The following is a 22,348-nucleotide window of genomic DNA, read 5'->3' as shown; positions in this document are numbered from 1 at the left end:
TAAAATCTAGTAAAAGTATTTTAAGCTGGTTAGGGTGTCTAGCAAAAGTCGATTTAAAAAAAGGTAAGTGGCTAGTCCCTTTGTCTTTCAGAGGTGGACTTCAAAGCATTTGGACAATGTCTTGTACAGGAGTAGGGCGAATCAGGACTCTTACAAACTGATTTGACTTGTGGAGATCCTTCGCTCTCCTTTCCATGCCAGCATAAATCACGCAACACAAATGCAAAGCTATGTGATTCTTAATCCAGATTTTGGCAAGCTACGACTCCCATTATCCTGGCCATCGGTCCTCTGGAGGGCCTCAGATTCCCCATTCCTGTTAGGTGATGGGTGCCTTTGGAGCACCAAACTGAGCACCACTGCACTTTATGTCTGCCTTGGGCGACATTCTTAGCAGGGTATAAGATTTATAGTTTCAGCAGCTGGTGCATTCCTGTGGAGGAAGGTCCATTCCCTAAAGCAGAGTAGAAGTTTTTTTTGCTTTGAAAGTGAACCATTTTGCAATGAAAGGCCATCTGGGCAGCTAGAGGGAACGATGTTGTCAAAAGGAGACGTATGTGACCTTCGGTGTTGACATTCAGACTTTTTAAAAGAATAAGCAACTGGACCAGAACTGGTGACAAGGACTTTGCTTCCTGGAGGACTCCTAGTCACAGAAGCAAGTGTGATTTTGGGATTCTCCTTAAGATGTTGCCACAGTCCCTTTTTAAGAGAATGTGCAGTCTATGTGCAGCTGTGCCAGTTGGTTTATGAACAGGAGAGGGAGACAGCAGTCTAGTTACTCTTACATGGTACCAAACTCAGACAGGGTTTGTTTCTGAACTGAGCTAGATGGGCAAGTGGTTTAACATAGGCCACAGCAACAATGCCATCCATTTATGATCATCATCATCATCATCATCTGATACAATTTTTTAATTACATTTTCTGTTTTATAATTTAAAGTACTCATTTTTACATCCTTAAAATATCAGTGACTTCCCTTCTTCTCTTTCCATGGTTCATTTTGCATATCATAAATCCCTGCATATTTTGCAGAAACTATGCCATTCAGCATTCCATTATTGCATCTATCATAACTTACTGTATTTTTTGCTCTATAAGACTCACTTTTTCCCTCCTAAAAGGTAAGGGGAAATGTGTGTGCGTCTTATGGAGTGAATGCAGGCTGCTCAGCTATCCCAGAAGCCAGAACAGCAAGAGGGATTTCTGCTTTCACTGCACAGCGATCCCTCTTGCTGTTCTGGCTTCTGAGATTCAGAATATTTTTTTCCTTGTTTTCCTCCTCCAAAAACTAGGTGTGTCTTGTGGTCTGGTGCGTCTTATAGAGCGAAAAATTTACACTGCTGGATTTATCTTAATGCTGCCAGCATTTTCAGCTGTTCACAGTTATTTCCCATACATTCAATAAACCTTTTCCAATCTTCTCTAAGCATATGTTCTTCTTGTTCTGTATGCTAAGTCTGAAAGCTGTGCATATTCTGTCAACTTAAGTTGGGACCTCTTTGGTTGGGACCTCATCATCATCATCTATTTTCTATGATACTATGATTCTATTCAGTGTTAGAAACTCAGATATATAAGCTAGGCACGAAATGGCTCCTTAGACCAAGGTTGCAGTTGCCAAAATGGAATGTTTAGTTGCCACTTAGGGGCAAGACAGACAGCTCTAAAGACTTATTCTTCAAATGATGGACAGACTGTGGTTGATTCTCAGTTAAACATCTGGCTAGTTCAGAAGACAACCTTGAGCAAGGTTAAGAATTCTGAGACCTTCAATAAGAAAAGTTATTCCACATATATATTGGCCTTTCCCTACCTCTTTTTCTTAATGGTGACATGGACCATTCATAAGGGAGGGATATTCTTCACAGCTGTGAGCAGGGCAGTGGGTTGGAGTAAGTGAAGACGAGCAAAAACAGTTGACTAGGACATCGTTCACTGCTCCTGCTTAGGCTGCACAGGAAAAGCATTTTGTTTCCTCAAGGTTCTGCAGTATTAAAACACTATGAATACCATATTGAATAGATGTGGCTTTCTCCAAAGAATTCTGGGGGCTGTAGTTTGGGTGGTGAGACATGTTTGGACACTCATCTCTGTTCCCCACACAGATAAACAGTTTCCAGAGCAGTTTAGCAATCAGAGTTCCTGGAGAAGAAAGATTGATTGTTAAACCACTCTGGGAATTGCAGCTGTAGGACAGGAATGGGGGTTTTCTAATAACTCTCAGCACCCTTAACAAACTACACTTCCCATAATTCTTTGGGGAAGCCATGACTATATACCACATTTTTCCATGTATAAGACACCCCTGTGTATAAGACACTTCCTATTTTGGGGGTCTCCAAATTAAGAAAATAGGGGGAGGATATAACCGTGTATAAGACAACCCCCAATTTTAAACATTATTTTTTAATAAAAAAAACACCCTAGTCTTATACACGAGAAAATACGGTAATTTTTTAAATGGATTTTTGTGAATGTACAACAGCATCCAATTTTCTCACACTTTCGACTCCCTTCATATCTGGTTGAGCTCTGTTAATTCTGCATTAAGATTTATGCCAAGACGGAATTCCCTTTTGCCAATTAGGCTGTGATGCAAAATTTCTGAGAAAGCAGAATATTAGATTCCGGTTAATGGTCTAGAGATGGCTGCCCCTTCACAGCTCACAACTAATGAATGGGTCTCTTTAATGTAGGCCTCTGGCAAGGAACATTTGGAGGAAGTAAGTAGCAACACCAAGAAGCCACGGTTTGCTGGCGCCTGTCTTTGGAGAAAAAAATGCATGTTGCAACTTCTGGGTGACTAATGTCTTAATCACTGGAAAGCTTTCTCTGTTCTGCATATATTATCCTACAAAACACTGCTCGGAAGCTGCTTTAGTGCGTATTAACCCGCCTATGCTTCTAAATGAACTTTATGAATTGCTGTTACGGTTCAGACAGGCCTGGATTTAACCACAGGGCGTTTCGTTTTCCTTCCAAAATGTATTTATTTGCCAATTTATATACGGTTGAGTCGTAAGGAACCTAATGTAAATGATAAGAACAGTGTGAATTGCTGTGGAAAGTGTTTAGGCTGTTTTTCATAAAAGCATACAGCTGTGTGCAGGGGAGAGTTTGCATCCTTCAAAAGCACCTGAAATGCATGAAATAATAATAATAATAATAATAATAATAATAATAATAATAATAATAATAATATATTATACCCCGCCCATCTGGCTGAGTTTCCCCAGCCACTCTGGGTGGCTCCCAATCAAGTGTTAAAAACAATACAAAATTAAATATTAAAAACATCTCTAAACAGGGCTGCCTTCAGATGTCTTTTAAAAATAAGATAGCTGCTTATTTCCTTGACATCTGATGGGAGGGCATTCCACAGGGTGGGCGCCACTACCAAGAAGGCCCTCTGTCTGGTTCCCTGTAACCTCACTTCTCGCAGTGAGGGAACCGCCAGAAGGCCCTCGGCGCTGGACCTCAGTGTTCGGGCTGAACGATGGGGGTGAAGATGTTTCTTCAGGTATGCAGGACCGAGACCATTTAGGGCTTTAAAAGTCAGCACCAACACTTTGAATTGTGCTCAGAAACGTACTGGGAGCCAATGCAGATCTCTCAGGACCGGTTTTATGTGGTTCCGGCAGCCAGTCCCAGTCACCAGTCTATCTGCCGCATTCTGGATCAGTTGTAGTTTCTGGGTCACCTTCAAAGGTAGCCCCACGTAGAGCGCATTGCAGTAGTCCAAGCGAGAGATAACTAGAATATGCACCACTCTGGTGAGACAGTCTGTGGGCAGGTAGGGTCTCAGCCTGTGTACCAGGTGGAGCTGGTAGACAGGTGCTCTGGACACAGAATTGACCTGTGCCTCCATGGACAGATATGAGTCCAAAATGACTCCCAGGCTGCGCACTGGGTCCTTCAGGGGCACAGCTACCCCATTCAGGACCAGGGAGTCCCCCACACCTGCCTGCCTCCTGTCCCCACAAAACAGTACTTCTGTCTTGTCAGGATTCAATCTCAATCTGTTAGCCGCCATCCATCCTCCAACCGCCTCCAGACACTCACACAAGACATCCACCGCCTTCACTGGTTCTTATCCACGGGCAAGGAGTTCCATAGATTGGTGTTTCCACATGAAAATGCCATGGTCTTCGTTGTCACAGAACTGACACGATGTGGCGTTGTCTAAAGCAGTGTGCCGTGGCACCCTGGGGTGCCTTGAATAATGGTCAGGGATACCATGGGCAACACTGGCCTCTGTCCCTCTTTCCTTCCCTCCCTCCTCTGATACCCTCTTGTGTCTCTGCCTCCCAAAGGCTTTCACAGATGTTTCTTGCAGCAGCCCTGGCTACAAGCTCCCCAGGTGAATGGTGCCTCTGGGGCTGGCCAGGGGGTGCTTCCTAGGCTCCTGTGGGACAGTGGGGGGGGCACCTCTCTTTGGGGCAGGGGGAGCAGCTCAGAGACCAGGGGTGGTGCTTCCCAGAGGACTCCCAAGGAGAGGGGAGAGGAGGAACACTCCACAAGGGAGGGTGTTGGGAAAAGGTGAGAGGCTACCAGCTCTGCAGGCAAGGGGGGGCATAACTAGGCTCCTCAACCCCACAGAGGTGCCACAAAAAGAATATCAAGGGAGCCATGGACCCAAAAAGGTTGGAAACCTCTGGTCTAAAGCATAGTGCAATGGACAGTGATTCCAATTTTCTATGTATGTATGAAAAGAAAAAGATATATTGCATGGGTAATTGTGGTCAGAAAGGTTTAATGCTACAGAGGGATGCCGTTGGTCTGCAATTGCCCTAATTTCTGTAGGGTCTCTCACACCCCATTATTTACGCATCTTCTCCTTTAACTCAGATGACTAGGGCAGTGTTTTCCAACCTTGGGCCTCCAGCTGTTTTTGGACTACAACTCCCATCATCCCTAGCTAGCAAGAGCAGTGGTCAGGGATTATGGGAATTGTAGTTCAAAAACAGCTGGAGGCCCAAGGTTGGGAAACACTGGACTAGGGGATGCTAAGTAAAATGCAGCAAAGCATTAGGATGATAAATACAGCACTCCCAACATCCCAACTACGGTATCGACGTGAAATAGCGATTGTTGTGTTAAAGGACAATATTCCCCACATTGGGGTCATTCAGACCCCGTCTGCCTTCGATGTCCAATACTCCACCTTCCCAAATTCCGTTTAGCTGAGGTCTGATTGGCCCGAATCTAATTTTCACGACATGGGAGTGGTGCCTGAAACCACGGAGAACGGTCAACCCAATGTGTCAACTCAATGCGTGTGGCACAGGTGGCAGCAGTGCAGTTTTGGTTTACGCTTTGGTGGGTCAGTTGTGACCTCCCCCCCCCCAAAAAAAAGATAGGAAAGTTAAACAAAGTGGTACCTCCCTTGTCGTTGTTCCCCTGCCATTGGGTTTGTTGCCTTTTATAATAATACGGACTAAAAACTCACACCAGAAGTGGCATGCATGGTTTCTTGACCTGTATGGATTTGTGTTTGCTTCGAGCCTCCTATCCCCAAGTGCGTCTTGTTTCGAGCGATATTATGCTAATGTGTTTCGGCTGTGTGTCCGGGACTGCAAAATCCAGCGGTTGTCAAGCATAATACGTGGTGGCTGGGGCCGAGTTCACCAGGGGGTGGGAGTGGGGCATGTGTGTTTCTGTCCCGCACGTTTTGTTTAAATCCTCTGTAGACCGCCTTTGGGTCCGAAGCTACCAAGGGGGGGGGGTCCTCTTGTGAGCCGCAGGCACAATGGGGGTTTCTTGAGGCTGTTTTGCCCAATTCTCTGAGGCCTTTGGAAGTGTGTATTACTCTTGATTGAGCTAGTGCACTCTCTGGCCTAGCTGATTCTTGCAGATGAGCTGCATTGTGCAAATTGAACCATCTCATTATATGCCGTTTCCCCCTAATTCGGTAAATTTTGAGTATTGTTCTACGTTAACGAAGCTCTTGAAAACGTAAATGATAAATATTAAAGGTCCAGCCACTGTACTTAGCTATGAGGACGATTGAGGTGAAGGTTATTTTGCAGCACAGAATTTACCGTATTTTTCGTCCCATAGGACGCTCCGTCCCATAGGACGCACCTACTTTTTTTTGGGGGGGGGGGGGGGGAAATAAAGGAAAAAAAGTTTTTCCTTTATTTCCACCCCAAAACCAGGTCAGGGAAGAGTGGGATGGCAGCGCTGCGCCTCCCCGCTGTCCCCCGAGCTTGTGGGGCTGGCCGATGTTTGCCCGGCGCGCGGGGCGCTCTGCTTCAGGGCACCCTGCCCGCCGGGCGGCAGGCTGCGCACACCCTTTGGAGGGCACCCCGTGCTGCCGCCCGCAAGCATTGCGCTCCCGGGGGGAGTCCCCCCCCATGTGCAAGGCTTGCCTACACCTGCGCGAAGCACGGGGCGTCCTCCAAAGGGCGCCCCGTGCTCCGCGCTGCAGGCTGCCGCCCGCAAGCCATGCGCGCCCGGGGGGAGTTCCCCCGGGCGCGCAAGGCTTGCGGATAGCTTCCTGGTGCCTGGAGAGCGAGAGGTGTCGGTGCGCACCGACGCCTCTCTCTCTCCAGGCTTCAGCGAAAGCCTGCATTCGCCCCATAGGACGCACACACATTTCCCCTTCATTTTTGGAGGGAAAAAGTGCGTCCTATAGGGCGAAAAATACGGTACTTCCACAAATTATAGATCTGCAAATCTTCATACAGGGTCGATCTCAAGCTTTTGTTTTAGACTTGGTGTCTGGGTTATTGGGTGTTTTTTGTTTTGCAGAAGGAAAACCTTTACTCTTTAATATTTTTTATTACATTTTCTGTTTTACAATTTCAAATAAACATTTTGCAAACTTTAAAATACCCAATGACTTCCGTTCTTCTCTTTCCATGGGTCATTTTACATATCTTGCATCCCTGCATAACCGTTCAAATCAATTTCCCACTTTTGCATCCATCAAAAATTATTTACTCGGTTGAAATTATCTTAATGCTGCCAGCGTTTTCAGCTGCATACAGTTATTTCCCATGTATTCAATAAATGTTTTCCAATCTTCTGCAAAAGGAAAATCTTTAGGTAGGTTGCAATCCAAACCCTCTTTGTGGACTGAGCAGACGTATAAGTTAAATAAGCTATAGCTGAGGGCCTCGCTCTCTTGGGGGGCCCAAAAAAAATTTAAGGAGAAAAAAATCCTGGATGTACATTTCCAAAATATAAGATAAAAAATAAGATAAAACCTACGTACAGCAACAACGTTTTGTGTTGTGTAGGCTCCTATGATGTAAGTAATGGGCCCTGCCTGCTAGCCTGCTCCCTAAAATTTCACTGGTTAGATACTTTTTAGGTCCATAAATTACCATATAGCATATATTCAACTGAAAAAAAAATGCAATAATTTGTTGTTGACAAAAGACAGCTGGACATATAAAGGGCCCCTTTACCTTCAGTAGCTTAGGATCCCATCAAACCTAAATCCGGTCCTGCACGCATCTTGCAACCACTAGGTATTGCACCGACGCAACACATGATTCACCTTTGAAGCTAACTTAGCTGCCTTTAAAATGTCAATAAGGGCAGTAAGTGTGTCAAAGCCCACTCTTTGCAAGAGTTAAAGGAAGCCTCAGATTCAGAAATTGTAGACACAGTGTGGGTTTACTTCTCTGAATCTTGCAAAAGGATATTGTGTCCAGCCGCTGGAGAAGATCCATGGATGTGACTCAACTGAGATGGTTGCAGCTCCCTTTCCCTGCCATTTTAATTTATGTCCAGAGACCGGTTCACTGCAAGTAATATTGGGCCTTATCCAACATAGTGCTCAGGTGAATGTTCCATCAGCACAAAGATTTATCCGTGCACAACACAATGTTTTCCTTCATCCGCCCCCCATGAACCCTCTAAATCTGTGCTGGAAGTTCCTGCAGATTTGGAGACGGCATAGAGGATGCACAGAGGCAGGAGGGAGAAAAACCCTCTTGCACTCGTGCTAATCTATGCAATGATTTAATTGAAGACTATCCATGTGACTCCTGACATCACCAATGTTGGCTGCGTCCACACAACAGTTTATTCCATTTCCTCCAGCTGCTGATTTCAGCGTTGTATTTGAGGTTTCACACCACACAGAAGCTACTCCTGGGAATATGTTCCACAAGTTTAGCACTCATTTCTGTGCAGTTTGCAAGCAGTTTGTTTTCCGGAAGTTCTCAACTTCTTTTGCGTTCTGCCATATTTGCAGGAGTTGGCTTGTGCGTTGTGTGAAAGCTCAACTGAGATGCGGAAATCGACAGAGAAATGTCAAGAGTAGTGGAACAAACTGCCATCTCAACGCAGCCTTGGTTCTCTGTAATGAACAATTTGGGAATGCTTCCCCCACCTCCAGTCTCATGGATTTCAGAAAGAGGATTGAGCATGCAAAGTTGCAATGCTAAGCACACTTTCTGTGTGGTAATTAATTCTTGGGGAAGGATGCTTGGAATTCCACTGAGCACCTCTCCCATCAAAACCCTTGGGACTGAACACTGTTATTTAAGGTGGATTGTGACCTTTCTGAATAGGTTAACTATCTCCCCCCTCCCCCAGTTCCTTTGATTAACATGCTCTGAATTTTGGGAACATGCTGGCTGTTATCAAGGCAGCTGAACTGTTTTGCCGAGGCTTGAAATACATGCCATGTATATTTAGTTTAAAGCAATTTTCGGTTGTCTTCCAAACAACCAATTCCTGCGTTGCAATGAGTTGGACTGGATGACCTTTGGAAATCCCTTCCAACTCTACGATTCTGTGATCAGAATTCAGATTGATGCCTCTCTCTTTCTCTTTCCACCCATGGCAGCTCACCAAATCTCACCGACAAGGCCACATGGTCAAAGTCGACTGGCTGGACAGACTGACCTTTCGGGAGATCGAGATGATCAATGAGGTAGGTCATAGGGGGCACTGGGCTTCTAATGAGCTTTCGAGCCTTGCTGATGCAAAAACCTCGGCGCACCAGGATGTCTGTAATTCAGGGGGCGCACGCAGTCTCCACCCGCACTCCATGCAAATGTTTAGGGTGTTTCTCTTCCTTAATTTATAGCTTGTATCTAATGAAGTTTGACACGATCTTTCGTTTGGCAGTGCCTGGCAAGGTGCTTAGCTCAGTCCAGCTTCTTGCAACCTCTAATATGGGGGAGTTAGAGCAATAAAATAACGAGATAAAACAATATTAAAACAACAGGACGCAGCACTTGAGGAAGCACTAAAAAAAAGTTAAAAAGTAAAATGGAAGAGTGGGATAAAAACAAGGGCTGGGGGTTGATTATAGAGCCAAATATTGCAACTTTGATGATTAGGGTGTTAAATTAAAGACTTGGTCAAAGTTCAAAGGCTGGAAATGGATCAGTTTCTGTGCACAAATATAAGATGGGGGACACCTGGCTTACCAGCAGTACATGTGAAAAGAATCTAGGGGTCTTGGTGGACCACAAGCTTAACATGAGTCAACAATGTGATGCAGCAGCAAAAAAAGCTAATGCGATTCTAGGCTGCATCAATAGAAGTCTAGTGTCCAGATCAAGGGAAGTGATAGTACCATTCTATTCTGCCTAAGTCAGACCATATTTGGAATACTGTGTCTAGTTCTGAGTGCCACAATTTAAGAAGGATATTGACAAGCTGGAACGTGTGCAGAGGAGGGCAACCAAGATGATCAAGATTCTGGAAACCGAGCTTGATGAGGAAAGGTTGAAGGAGCTGGGTATGTTTAGCCTGGAAAAGAGGAGACTGAGACCCTAGTCTCTTGTGACAGAGCATTCCACCAGATCGGAGCCACAGCCGAAAAAGCCCTGGCTCCGGTTGAGGCCAACCTAACCTCCCTGTGGCCCAGGACCTCCAGGATGTTTTTGTTTGAAGACCGTAAGGTCTTCCGTGGGACATACCAGGAGAGGCGGTCCCATAGGTATGAGGGTCCTAGGCTGTATAGGGCTTTAAAGGTTAAACCAGCACCTTAATGCAGTAGTCTCCAGTCTTTTCTGACCAGGGGCCCATCTTTAATCCACACATGAATTTAGAGACCCACCTCTTCTCCTTTCTTACCATATATTTGCATTGTAGTGCTTCTCCTGCAACCCACCTTTGATCCAGCTGTGACCTGATGGTGGGTCCCCAATACCCAATGGATAAATGCAGTGTTTCTCAGACTTGTCGTCCACCAGCTCCTGGAGACCCAACTCCCATCACCTGTAGCTAGCAGGACCAGTGGTCAGGGACGATGGGCATTGTAGTCCAGCAACAACTGGAGAACAAGGTTCGCAAAACATGGGATTAGTGGGTCTACAGAGAAGCAGAGACTCCAAACCTCCATGCTTTATAACATCTACAGCCTGCCATCATGGTGCTTCTCCCCCCGCCAAAAAAAACCCCTTCCTTGTAGCAACTTTGGAAGTTTCAGTTAGTTTAGCCATCCCGGTTTGGAGTTACCGCAAACCAAGGTTCTGCATCAGCATGGAGAACTGATCTATAAGTTGCCCACGCAGGAGATAATTCATTCTTTCCCCCTTCCACAAGCAACGGGTGTTTCTTTCTCAGCGCAGTTTATCCTGGCATTAAATCTCTTTCTCCCCCTTCTCTCTTTGCTTTCAGAGTGAGAAGCGCAGTTCCAACTTTATGTATCTGATGATTGAATTCCGCTGCGCAAAATGCGATGACAAAGAATACGGGATAGTTTATTACGAGAAGGTACGCATCTTTCACGAGCTTTTACGTTTTTGTTTATTCTTGTATCTCAAGCACCAGGCAAACAAATTTGCATGTTTCCCCTCATGCCAGGGCTGGCGGTGGAATACTTATTCCCCCGCCCTTCCAGGACAGTCTAGCAGACACAGCTGCCAGGTGGCAGACACTTATGTGAGCATGCAAATCAAACACAGAAGCTGTCTTGTGAGTGTGTGTTCCAGTCATTCATGTAATGCACTTCAGGTTTATAGAATTTTGATAAGTGCAAGTAATTTTAAGAATCTTCAGATTCACCAGCCCAGCTTTCCTCCTTTGTTTCCTGCCCTCAATCCCCTTCCGTCCGTCCCCCAACCCCCTTCTAATAAACACCCTCACCATCACAACTTTAAAACTTGTATAGATAAGTCTTGCAGGACTCTTTTATTTCAAATGATTAGAGGGTTGGAGAGGATTTTTACAAAAATGCATGGGCTATGTTCAAGGGCCATGTTACATGGTTGTGCTCTTACACATTTTTAAAAGTAATTAATTATTTCATTAATCAATTGATGTACATTAATTTGGGTCTCTATTCAAAGTCTGACTTTGCTCATTTGCAAACCCAGAGTGGCAGGGCATGGGGCATAACTATAACCACAGGTGCAAAATTGTAAGGCATGTTCATCATCATAATATGAAATTTAAAGAGTGGGAAAAACAACTTAAAGCATTGTAATATAACGTTATAATGCCTTTGGAAAAAAACATAGCTTAGAAATGGCATTTGTTTCTGTGTGTGGTTGCACTGATAGTTTTTTTTCTGGTAGATATATCAACAAGCAATTAAATCAAGTGCTTGCTGTTTCCCACTCTAACTGAAGATCTGGCCTCTTCCTAACTTCCTCCAGCCCTTAACAAAATCTAGTATCCTAGTATTTTGGTAGGATTGTTGATTGTTGCCCAGTCAGTAACTGCTTTCCAGAACCCTGATGTTTTCAGCTGGGTAGGAGTGTGTGAAGAAGGGTTGGATAAGAAATAAATAAGCAGTAAGCAAGCGGACAAGAAGAAAAATGATTGTATAAACCTTATATTGATCAGGAACTGGACTAAAGGGATGCAGTTTTCATTTATGCTATTTTCACTACTTGTGTAGGCAAAGCTGCATAAGATGCAGACGATGGATGCCCCTAAACTATCTGGGGGTGCAGAATGTATCTGAGACCCTGCTCTTCTTAATATTTCTTCATTCTGGTCCCTTTTACACACTCCAGGATTTGTGTTCCAAAACAGTCCGGTAATTTTATAATACTCACATTGGCTAAAGAGCCATTGCTGTTTTCTTCTTTGAGTAATTTATAGCATGTGATGTAATTTATAGCATGTGATGTTTCCTTTAATCTCATCATCCAAAGGTCTCAGGTATGGTTGGCATTCGTCTCTCTCAGGAGACAACAGAAGTATGCGCTGTGGTCTAAACCACTGAGCCTCTTGGGCTTGCTGATCAGAAGGTTGGCGGTTCGAATCCCCATGACGGGGTGAGCTCCCATTGCTCTGTCCTAGCTCCTGCCAACCTAGAAGTTTGAAAGCACACCAGTGCAAGTAGATAAATAGGTACCGCTGCGGTGGGAAGGTAAACAGCATTTCCGTGTGCTCTGGTTTCCGTCACGGTGTCCAGTTTAGTCCTGCTGGCCACATGACCTGGAAAGCTATCTGTGAACAAATGCCAGCTCCCTCAGCCTGAAAGCGAGATGAGTGCTGCCATAGTCACCTTTGACTGGACTTAACCATCCAGGGGTCCTTTACCTTTTTAAATTTTATATATGTACTTCTATTGGTCTCATGTAACTATCACAGAAATTCCATACAAAGTTCCAGGCAGGCGGCACAAGATGACAGAGGGTTGTAGTTTACATCTGTTTTTGGTTTATTGTGACTCCTGAACTGCTTGCTGAAGCTGATGGTTTTGTGGTCCTAAAGGTAAAGGTAAAGGGGCCCCTGACTGTTAGGTCCAGTTGCAGACGACTCTGAGGTTGCGGCGCTCATCTCGCTTTACTGACCGAGGGAACCAGCGTACAACTTCCAGGTCATGTGGCCAGCATGACTAAGCCGCTTCTGGCAAACCAGAGCAGCGCACGGAAACACCATTTACCTTCCCACCGGAGCGGTACCTATTGATCTATTCGCACTTTGACGTGCTTTCGAACTGCTAGGTTGGCAGAAGCAGGGACCGAGCAACGGGAGCTCACCCCGTTGCGGGGATTCGAACCGTTGACCTTCTGATTGGCAAGCCCTAGGCTCTGTGGTTTAACCCACAGCGCCACTTGCGTCCCTCTGTTTTTGGTTTATTGTGACTCATGAACTGCTTGCTGAAGCTGATGGTTTTGTGGTCCTAGCAGGGCCCAAATGAACACTTGAGTTTGAATCTCCTGTCAAGCAGTGAAGCAAATCGGGCAGGCCTCAGATGACCCAGTCTCTCTCGCTCTCTCAAACTAGCCTATCTTACAGGGCTGATGCAACTGGGAATGGACTGGGATCACCTTCTGTATGGCGCTCCCCTATGGACCTCGTTCGGAGGAAGGCCAGAATACAGACTGTATGCTCTGCTATAGTCCTGCTCTCTGTGTCATGAAAGTGGAGAGGGAACGTGTGGTTTCTGTTCTGATGGCATTCTCATGAATGTGCAACAAGATGTGCCTGAGCTGGGGATTTGTTCTTCAAAACAGAAGGGAAGGGAGATATCTTGAAATAGCCTTGACTTTGGGTGTGTACTGATGAACCTGCTAGATTATTCAAAAACAAATCCTAGCCATTGCGTATTTCAAAATGTGTTTCCGTTCCATTGCTTTGTTGTGTTGTCTCTTTCCCCACAAGGTCAGATTTCCATGTTCCCCCTCACTTCCACCCATGCTGTGGCTTTCTTTAAGGTACTGCGGCTCAAGAGCTGAGTTTCCAAATCTTGTCTCTGGAACACATTAAGTCCCTTTGACAAGCCGCGTTGATCTTTATCAGCTGAGAGATTTAAAGTTCCTTTCTCTGAATGGCTTTGTCACCTAGGACGGCGATGAGTCATCACCCATTTTAACGAGCTCTGAGATCGTCAAGGTTCCAGATCCACAGATGTCTATGGTGAGTCCTTTTCTGCACAACGTAGTCCATGGAACGGCAAGGGTATGCTGAAATGGGGAATGTGTATTCATGTACAAATGAGGATGCCTCAGTTTCCCATAAGTAATCATAATCTTCTTATTTATATGGCACCCATCTGACTGGATTGCTCCAGCCACTCTGGACGGCTCCCAACAAAATATTAAAAACACAGTAGAACATAAACCATTTAAAAACTTCCCTGTACAGGGTTGTCTTCAGATAGCTTCTAAAGGTGGCTTTTAAGTCATGCAAACACTCAGATATAATGCAGAAGTTAATAATAGGAGAACGTTGAAGAAGCGGAATAAACTGTTGTGTATATGCAAGGTTATTTTCCTGCTCTCTCAACTAACTTTTGTTTACTGAAGGAAAACCTAGTGGAAAGGAAACACCACAAGCTTGCTCGGAGTTTAAGAAGCGGACCTTCTGACCACGATCTCAAGCCCAACGCTGCTACCCGAGATCAGCTCAACGTATGTTGCCCCACACCTTTGAACGGATGTTGGATATTGTTGACCGGCAGCCCCTGAAATGCAAAGTCAAGACATTGTGTGTGCTACCTGTACCCTGATTTTCAGCCTCACCCTCTCAAACTGACCAGATTAAGGCACCACACACTGATTTATGGCTAGCGCTGACCACAGTTTGCAAACCTAAAGCTTGGTTAAGACTTCCAAACAGTACAGGCAAGCTGTAGTTTAGAGCACCTTATCTGTTTGCATTTCCCAGCCTCTCAGCACTCCTGCAGGAGGTTAGCCTCCAGAGGGCATAGCAATGGTTTGTTTGTTCTGACTTCAAAGTTAGCCCAAACTATGGTTTGCAATCATTGCATCAAACCACATTGTTCTTCAGCCACATTTTGCTGGCTGATTGCAAATCCAACACCAGCTTTTCTCTGGTGTCTTGGTAGCCTGGATATCGGAGATGTTGGAGCTGTGACTTCAGTTTATTTGGATGTAGAATACAATTGAACTGAAGTATCAGCTTCAAGGGGCCACCTGAGATAAGCCCCTGGTGATAGGACTAAGGAGCAGCCTAAAAGCAGTTGGGGTGGAGGGAGAATGCTCAAGATAGTCTTCTCCTACATGTCCAGATCAAGTGTTCCTAAGAAGTGGGGCTAATTGGTGCAAAGAGAACCGATAGCAGAAGCAAGTAGCTGCCAATGCAGATTTTGTTCGGCTGAAGAACAGAAGGTTCCAGGTTCTTATACCGTGTTACCTTCGTTAATCTGTTCCGAAGTCCATTCCAAAACCAAAGCGTTTCAAAACCAAGGCGTGCGTTCCCATAGAAAGTAATGCAAAATGGATTAATCCATTCCAGACTTTTAAAAACAACCCCTAAAACAACAATTTAGCATGAATTTTACTATCTAACGAGACCATGGATCCATAAAATGAAAGCAATAAACAGTGTACTGCCATCACACAATCAATCAATTCATAGCTGAACTGGGTTCCACACAGTCACAAAACCAAAACCAAAAGAGCCACAAGAATGCAAAAGAAATAGCAAAAACAGACAGACCTCAGCGTAACACTCAAAACGGAAATGTGGCACTCAAATCAGAAGCGTGACACTCAAAAGGGAGCATGTTCAGCTTCGGAAAAAAGTTTGCAAACCAGAACACTTCCTTCCAGGTTTGCAGTGTTTGGGTTCCAAGTTGTTTGAGTACCAAGGTGTTTGAGAACCAAGGTACCGCTGTAAACTGAAAGTGCAGTTCTCAACTTTTCTTTTTTTGTCTGGCTTATGTGGGCAAGTTAAGAATACACTGTTCCACAATAGTAAAATCTGGTTTCTGATTTTAACCTTTCATTTTTTTTATTGTATGGGTTTTGTACTGCATTGATATTTTATTTAGGAATTAGCAGTATATAAATAAATACAAATGAGGCAGAAGATGAGGAGGCACTTCTGACCTCCTCCATGTTATTAATAGGTATCATTTTAGAGGTTTGGTGTTTGTGTGCTTAAGATGTGATGCACAACACCCCACCCCTTTGGTCCAAATAAAAGAAACCCATGAGTTACTCTTTATTTAGATCATCGTGAGCTATCCTCCAACGAAGCAGCTGACTTACGAAGAGCAGGATCTCGTCTGGAAATTCCGATATTATCTCACTCATCAGGAAAAGGCAAGTGCCTGAATTAAATTAATATTCTTATAATTACAGTCATAACTTGTGTTGCGTTGGGTTCATGTTGTGTCTTTTCAGCTTGCAAACGCATGTGCAGAAGCTCTGTATCGCGCCGCATGTGAACGCAGAAGCGGTACTCTAGTTATGGACTTTTCAGGGTGTGAACAGCACCCCGGAATGGATTGAGTCTGTAACTAGAGGTACCACTGTGCGTTTTAATGCTGCAGGCATCAAAACATGGAAACATGTGTCTGGGTATGAGTGGGTGTTTTTAAAAATCCTTCCTTCCTTCCTCTGTGGATGTGTGCAGTTTGAAATATTTTAAAATATTCTGTTGTTCTGCGCATTCTGCTATCCTGCAACCATGTGAAAGGCTGAATATCCTACCACGGCCCCTGTAGTCTGTAGGCTTTCCACCTCGGGATTGAAGCTGGGTAGCACTTCCAGAGATCACCTTCTGCACAGGAACAGGTCAAAGTGCTGTGGACTCACAGCTTAGAGTTGTGAGCACCGGATTCACTTCCACAATAATACAGTCGTCGCACAGCAGCGTATAGCAGAGTACAGCAGAGCATAAACGACTCGGAGAGCAGCTCTGTAGAATATCTTCTTTATTCTATCTACAACTATAATACACAACTATATACAGAGCTAAATAGGTCTAAGCATAAATGAATGCTGCACTGAGTGTCTGCAGCTGCTCTTAGCACCAACCTTATCTATACACACGATCTCTCTCTAACACTCAGTCTCTCTCCGACACTTTGATGTGAGGCTGGAGCAGAATAAGTAGAGAGCAGAAACCGCCCCTCCTCTCTGAAGAATCAGCAGAGAACATCAGCAGATTCTTGGATATGGGAGGGGTGAAATCTCCTCAAAGCATAGTGAGCAAAAAGAACGGCAGCAAGACAAGAAAAGAAACAAAACGACAAGGACTCTTAGACCGTTGCATGAGATTGCAGCTAAGCCAATAAAAAAGCCTTTGATCCTGCTGTGATTTGGATCCTGTTCACGGGCCTTTATGGTTGCCATTGCTGTGTTGCTTCTGTTGTTTTAAAGGCAGGGATGAAGTTGGAAATGGCCATGCCTAGTTCAGTAGGAAGAAGGAGGCCCTGTGTGATTGCAGCTTTTGTCTTCCAGGCATTGACAAAGTTCTTGAAGTGCGTCAACTGGTACCTCCCGCAGGAAGCAAAGCAGGCGCTGGAGCTCTTGGGGAAGTGGAAGCCGATGGACGTGGAGGACTCCCTGGAGCTCTTGTCCTCGCACTTCACCAACACCACAGTCCGGCGTTACGCCGTCGCTAGGTTGCAGCAGGCAGATGACGAGGTGTGGGAATGCCCCGCTGTCACTTGTCCTGTGTTCCGGTTAGATTCAACCAGACATGTGTGACTGACTTTTTCCATAGGTTGGCATGTAGAATCGAAGTTGAAATTGATACTGAAATACTTTTTGAAATTGAAATACTTTATTGTCACTTGTACAACTTGTATACAGTGAGATTACACGAGCACCCCCCACTCAGCTCTCTTAGTCTTAATTCCCCTCGTTTACTGACACACACACACACCAAACCTGAAAGTCAGTTGCCCTGTTGATATATTTTCATTTAGCAGCCTAACAGCCCACAGATAGAAGCTGTTCTTTAACCTGTTGGTGTGACTAATCATGCTTCTATATCTTCTGCCTGAGGGCAGGAGATCAAGAAAATGCTGGCCAGGGTGTGAATCATCTCTGAGAATTTCCCTCACTCTCTGGATTCACGGGACAGCCCATAATATCTTGTGTTGTATTCACCACCCTCTGTAGGCACTTCCTATCAGTTGATGTCCAACCAGCGTACCACACCTGGATCATAGAAACGTAGAGTTGGAAAAGACCACAAGGATCATTTTGTTTGTTTGTTTGTACCTTGCTCAGCTGACTCCAGGCAGCTTACCAACAGTTATAAGAACATAATAAAACACCAGACATTAAAAACTTCCCTATACAGTGCTGCCTTCAGATGTCTGCTGAAAGTTGTGCAGTTATTTATCTCTTTGACATCTGATGGGCGGGGGGTGGAATCCCCTACAATGCAGGTATCTTTCACTCAACGTGGGGCTCAAACACACAACCCTGAGTGTCAGAGTCTCATGCTGTACTGACTGAGCTATCCCAGTACAGTCGCATCTTGGTTTTCGAACAGCTTAGTTTTGGCTCCCAGATGCCGCAAACCCAGAAGTGGGTGTTCTGGTTTGCGAACTATTTTTGGAAGACAAATATCTGACAGGGCTTCCACAGCTTCATATTGATTGCAGGAGCTTCCTGCAGCCAATCAAAAGCCGTGATTTGGTTTTTGAACATTTTGGAAGTTGAGCAGACTTCCAGAATGGATTCTGTTTGACTTCCAAGGTACGACTGTATGTGTTTTCTCCCTTCTCCCTCTCTTTCCTCCCCACCCTCTTCCTTCCCTTTTTCATCTCCCTCACTGCATCCATCCTCTTTCATCCACCCCTTTCCTAATTTTCAATATTTATGGAATTTAGTTCCAGGGTGAGCTACATTGCTGCCTTCTGTAGAACGAGCTCTGAAGACATACTTTTCTTCAGAGTGGCGTTTAGACATTAAAATGTGAGCTGTTGGGTTAGGACAGTTGGGCCATGTGTCCAACGATTGGGCCATGTGCCCAATGCTGGTTTTAAAATGCCCTAGCCTTATGTCTGAGTGCAATGGAGTTTGATCGTTTTGATGTTGCAATTGATTGTAGTTGGTGTAGTTGCCTAATGGAAGGGTGGCTTAAAAGGTTCCCTTCATATGATGCAAATTGTAATTCACACCAGCTCCCATCAGCATGGATAGCGGTCAGGAATGATGGGAGTTGTAGTCCAACAGCATTTGGGGCCCTGCTGGATCACACCAACGTCCCATCTAGACCAGCATGCTGTTCTCACAGTGGCCAACCGAAGGCGCCATTGGGAAACCCTACTGCACAAGCACTTTTTACCTAAACTCACACAGAAAGAAGCAAGTAAATAAGCAAGATAGGTTAGCTCCCAAAAATCCTGGGATCCCGGCAGCTTAACAGACCGCTGTTGTCCTCTTCCTTATTCAGGATCTCCTGATGTATCTGCTCCAGCTGGTCCAGGCCTTGAAGTACGAAAACTTTGACGACATCAAGAATGGGTTGGAACCTACGAAGAAAGACAGTCAGGGATCCATGACGGAAAGCATGGCGACGTCTGGGGCCAATCCTGCAGAAATAGACAGGTAGGCGAGAGACTACTGGAGGTCCATAGGGGAGTAGGGAGTCTTGCCTACTCAACTTTCTAGACTGCATAGTTTTACATTCCGTCTTCCTGGGGAGAGCAGGTGTGACTGAGGAGCATGTTCAGCCTGAGAAGATTCCCAGGAGCCTGATAGAGGGGGCTGGGGATCCTCATGTGGCCCCTTGGGACCTGAGGTTCTACCCCAAAAAATAATAAAAAGAAAAAAATATACTAGACTGCATGGACTCAAGGGTCTGCCTTGGGTTAAGACAGCCTCCCATGAGAAAGAGGCCTTAAAATTCCATTTATTTCCATTCTCCTCTCAGCTCTCAGATCATCACGAGCCCCTTGCCTCTCATCTCCTCCCCACCTTCTGCAGCAAAATCAAAGGAGCCTGCTGACAGCGAAAACCTTGAGGTGAGTAAAATACTGACAGGAACCCTTAAGTTTTAAGAGAATGGGCTCTGTTGGAGCTGGGGAGGTTCCAGTTTTCAATTCTGAGCTCAACCACGATCTCTCAGAGCAGCCTCTTGTGAGATACGTTGGCCTCAGCCCCACCTGAATTATACTGTGACCTACTTTGCAGGAGTCTTGGGTTTCAGAGGGCAATCTCCAACAAAGTAGTACTACTAGTTGCAAGGATTTCCATTTCTGTGACAGAAGTTTCCTGCCCTCTCCTCTCCCCATGTACCCAAAATCTGCCCCCAAAGGTTGGGGAAAGCCATAGAAGAGATTTAGAGGGCAGGTGCGGAGAGGGAGGGAAAATTCTGTTGACCTATGCAATAAAGAAAACATGCATAAAAAACCAGAATCTTGAGAGCCAGTGTGGTGTAGTGGTTAAGAGCGGTAGTCTCATAATCTGGGGAACTGGGTTCGCGTCTCCGCTCCTCCACATGCAGCTGCTGGGTGACCTTGGGCCAGTCACACTTCTTTGAAGTCTCTCAGCCCCACTCACCTCACAGAGTGTTTGTTGTGGGGGAGGAAGGGAAAGGAGAATGTTAGTCGCTTTGAGACTCCTGAAGAGGAGTGAAAGGCGGGATATAAAATCCAAACTCTTCTTCTTCTTCTTAAATAACGAGGGAAACCTAAGTTGAGCAATCTGCACTCTGAATCGCAGAGTCTGTCCGAACCAGACAGCAGATATTTAATCCTATCCTTATTGTTGAGCTACCACTGCTAACATTCTCTCTAAATATTTTTCCTAGGTGTTTCATACAGTTTGCAGTATAGCGTATAAGGCAATAGGTATCCCTTATCCAGGAGGTTTGAGCACAACATTGCTTTCTTTAGTGCCAAACTGTGACCGGTGTTATGTTTGAACCTGACCTGTGTGTGTGTGTGTGTGTGTGTGTGTGTGTGTGTGTGTGTGTGACTTTTCCCCCTCCAGCTTTCTCCACCTAGGAGAAAGCAGAGTGGCACATATCCATCACATAAATATCCCAAAGAGCTGTTGGTGTGTTTCAAGAACGTAAAGGTCCTTCTCTGTTTCACAACCTTTAAGCGACGTTTCCCTGTACTTTCAGCAAGACCTTTGCACGTTCTTGATCTCGCGAGCCTGCAAGAATTCCACGCTGGCAAACTACTTGTATTGGTAAGTGCAGAAAAGGGGGTTGATGCCTTGTGCGCCAGAAACAGTTGCCGCTCTAGCTTCCCGGCAAGTGGGACGCAGTGCGTTACCAGCAAGACGATGGAGAGCAAAAGCTTGTCCGTTTTCTCCCCTGCTTAGTATTCCTCACCCTTATTCCCCACCCAGCCCAGACATTGACCAAACCTAGACCCCTCGACCTCAGGAAAGCTGAGTGTTTGCATCATGTTTCTTATACCATAGTTTCCCTAAACACAGACCTTTAGGGGAGGTCAGAAAGGTGCTATAAACCTGCTGTTTCTCCCTCAGACTTGGTCTGGGTGCTCAATCTGCCCCCAGGAAAGATTTCTGACCACTTTTCTTAAAAAAATGTGTTTTATTGATTTTCAGTTACAAATGAATTAGAGTGGAGCGGGGGGATAAGACCAGTAATGTTGATGATTTTAAAAATTACTTGTACCCCACCCATCTGACTGGGTTGAACCAACAAATATAAAAAAAAATATAATAAAGCACCAACAAGTCAGAGTACAGGGCCGTCACAACAAAGGGAAAATATAACAGGAACAATCCCAGTTGTGGTCCATTGAATGCATAGTAGTCAAAAGAAGGTGTCATTCCACAATGTACCTCATGCTGTATTTTTTATTTTTTTTAAGCGTTGGTTCTTGTGTAGAGATATCAGTCTATAAACAGGGGCTTTCCACCCCCCATATTCATGGCTCCCTACCCCAAACACTTTCTGCTTCCTTTATCGGTGACAGAATTGGCCAGTTTATTATTATACTTCCCCCACCCCACAAATACACACTTTCCTCTATCCAGACTCCTCCATTTCTCAGTGCCAAAATCTGAATGTCAACAGCTACAGTTCTGGCAGACTTAGCTATAAATCCTCGCGTCTGCTGATCAATGGTGTGTTTTGCCCAACCAGCCTCAGCAGGAGTTGGAAATAATCAAAGGGGTGTTTGGATGTACTAACCCTTGATGAAAACCTGGAGTTTGATTTGTAATCTGTGGCTGGGATACAGAGAAGGGCAAAAGGAGCTATAGATACAAAAAGCCTTATTTTGAAAGGCTCTGGAGAGAGAGGAGTTCAGTCTGGAGATACACTGAGGCCCCATCTAAAACAGCATCTTCTTTGGCGATCATTCATAGCGGAGTAAGATTGTCTTCAATAAACGTGGTTTTAAAAATGAGTCCGTAAGTGACTGTCAAGGCCAATTCTGGATCCACACGTTCTTCCACAGTGAAGATATAGGTTAGGTTTCTGGGTGGGAGTTGATCATGGTGAGGGTTTGCCAAGCGTGCGTTCCTCTTAGCTCATTTCTCCCTTTCGTCCTGTGTTTGAGTGTCTTCAAAGCCCATGACACCTTTCGTGAAGGCTGGAGCGCTCGCAGGCCAGTGTTCCCTAGTTGTTGGTGCTTATACTACATTTTTTTAGATTTGCCTTGAGACAGTCTTTGTACCTCCATCTCTCTCTCTCTCTCTCTCTCTCTCTCTCTCTCTCTCTCTCCATCTCTCTCTCTCTTTTGACCACCAGCATTGTGCTTACCATTTTTAAG

General features: G+C 45.1%; 1 protein-coding gene and 2 long non-coding RNA genes across 3 annotated transcripts in view; 2 read left to right on the top strand and 1 right to left on the bottom strand.

Moving 5' to 3' along the window:
• Positions 1–22,348, bottom strand: part of LOC309352913 — a 911,067-nt gene that overhangs the window by 90,491 nt on the left and 798,228 nt on the right. The window lies entirely within an intron of this gene.
• Positions 1–22,348, top strand: part of LOC309352895 — a 553,927-nt gene that overhangs the window by 39,795 nt on the left and 491,784 nt on the right. The window lies entirely within an intron of this gene.
• PIK3C3 (phosphatidylinositol 3-kinase catalytic subunit type 3) overlaps positions 1–22,348 on the top strand; it is a 115,246-nt gene that overhangs the window by 12,885 nt on the left and 80,013 nt on the right. The window contains exons 5-13 of the mRNA XM_081881750.1: positions 8,813–8,899; positions 10,600–10,695; positions 13,726–13,797; positions 14,187–14,291; positions 15,858–15,950; positions 17,094–17,279; positions 19,045–19,199; positions 19,525–19,615; positions 20,722–20,789. Coding sequence (XP_081737876.1) covers positions 8,813–8,899; positions 10,600–10,695; positions 13,726–13,797; positions 14,187–14,291; positions 15,858–15,950; positions 17,094–17,279; positions 19,045–19,199; positions 19,525–19,615; positions 20,722–20,789 — 953 coding nt within the window. The remainder of the gene's footprint in view (positions 1–8,812; positions 8,900–10,599; positions 10,696–13,725; positions 13,798–14,186; positions 14,292–15,857; positions 15,951–17,093; positions 17,280–19,044; positions 19,200–19,524; positions 19,616–20,721; positions 20,790–22,348) is intronic.

The sequence above is a fragment of the Podarcis erhardii genome (assembly GCF_964252035.2).
Source record: "Podarcis erhardii genome assembly, chromosome: 11".
NCBI classification, from domain to species: Eukaryota; Metazoa; Chordata; class Lepidosauria; order Squamata; family Lacertidae; genus Podarcis; species Podarcis erhardii.
This window is presented reverse-complemented; position numbering and strand designations above follow the sequence as displayed.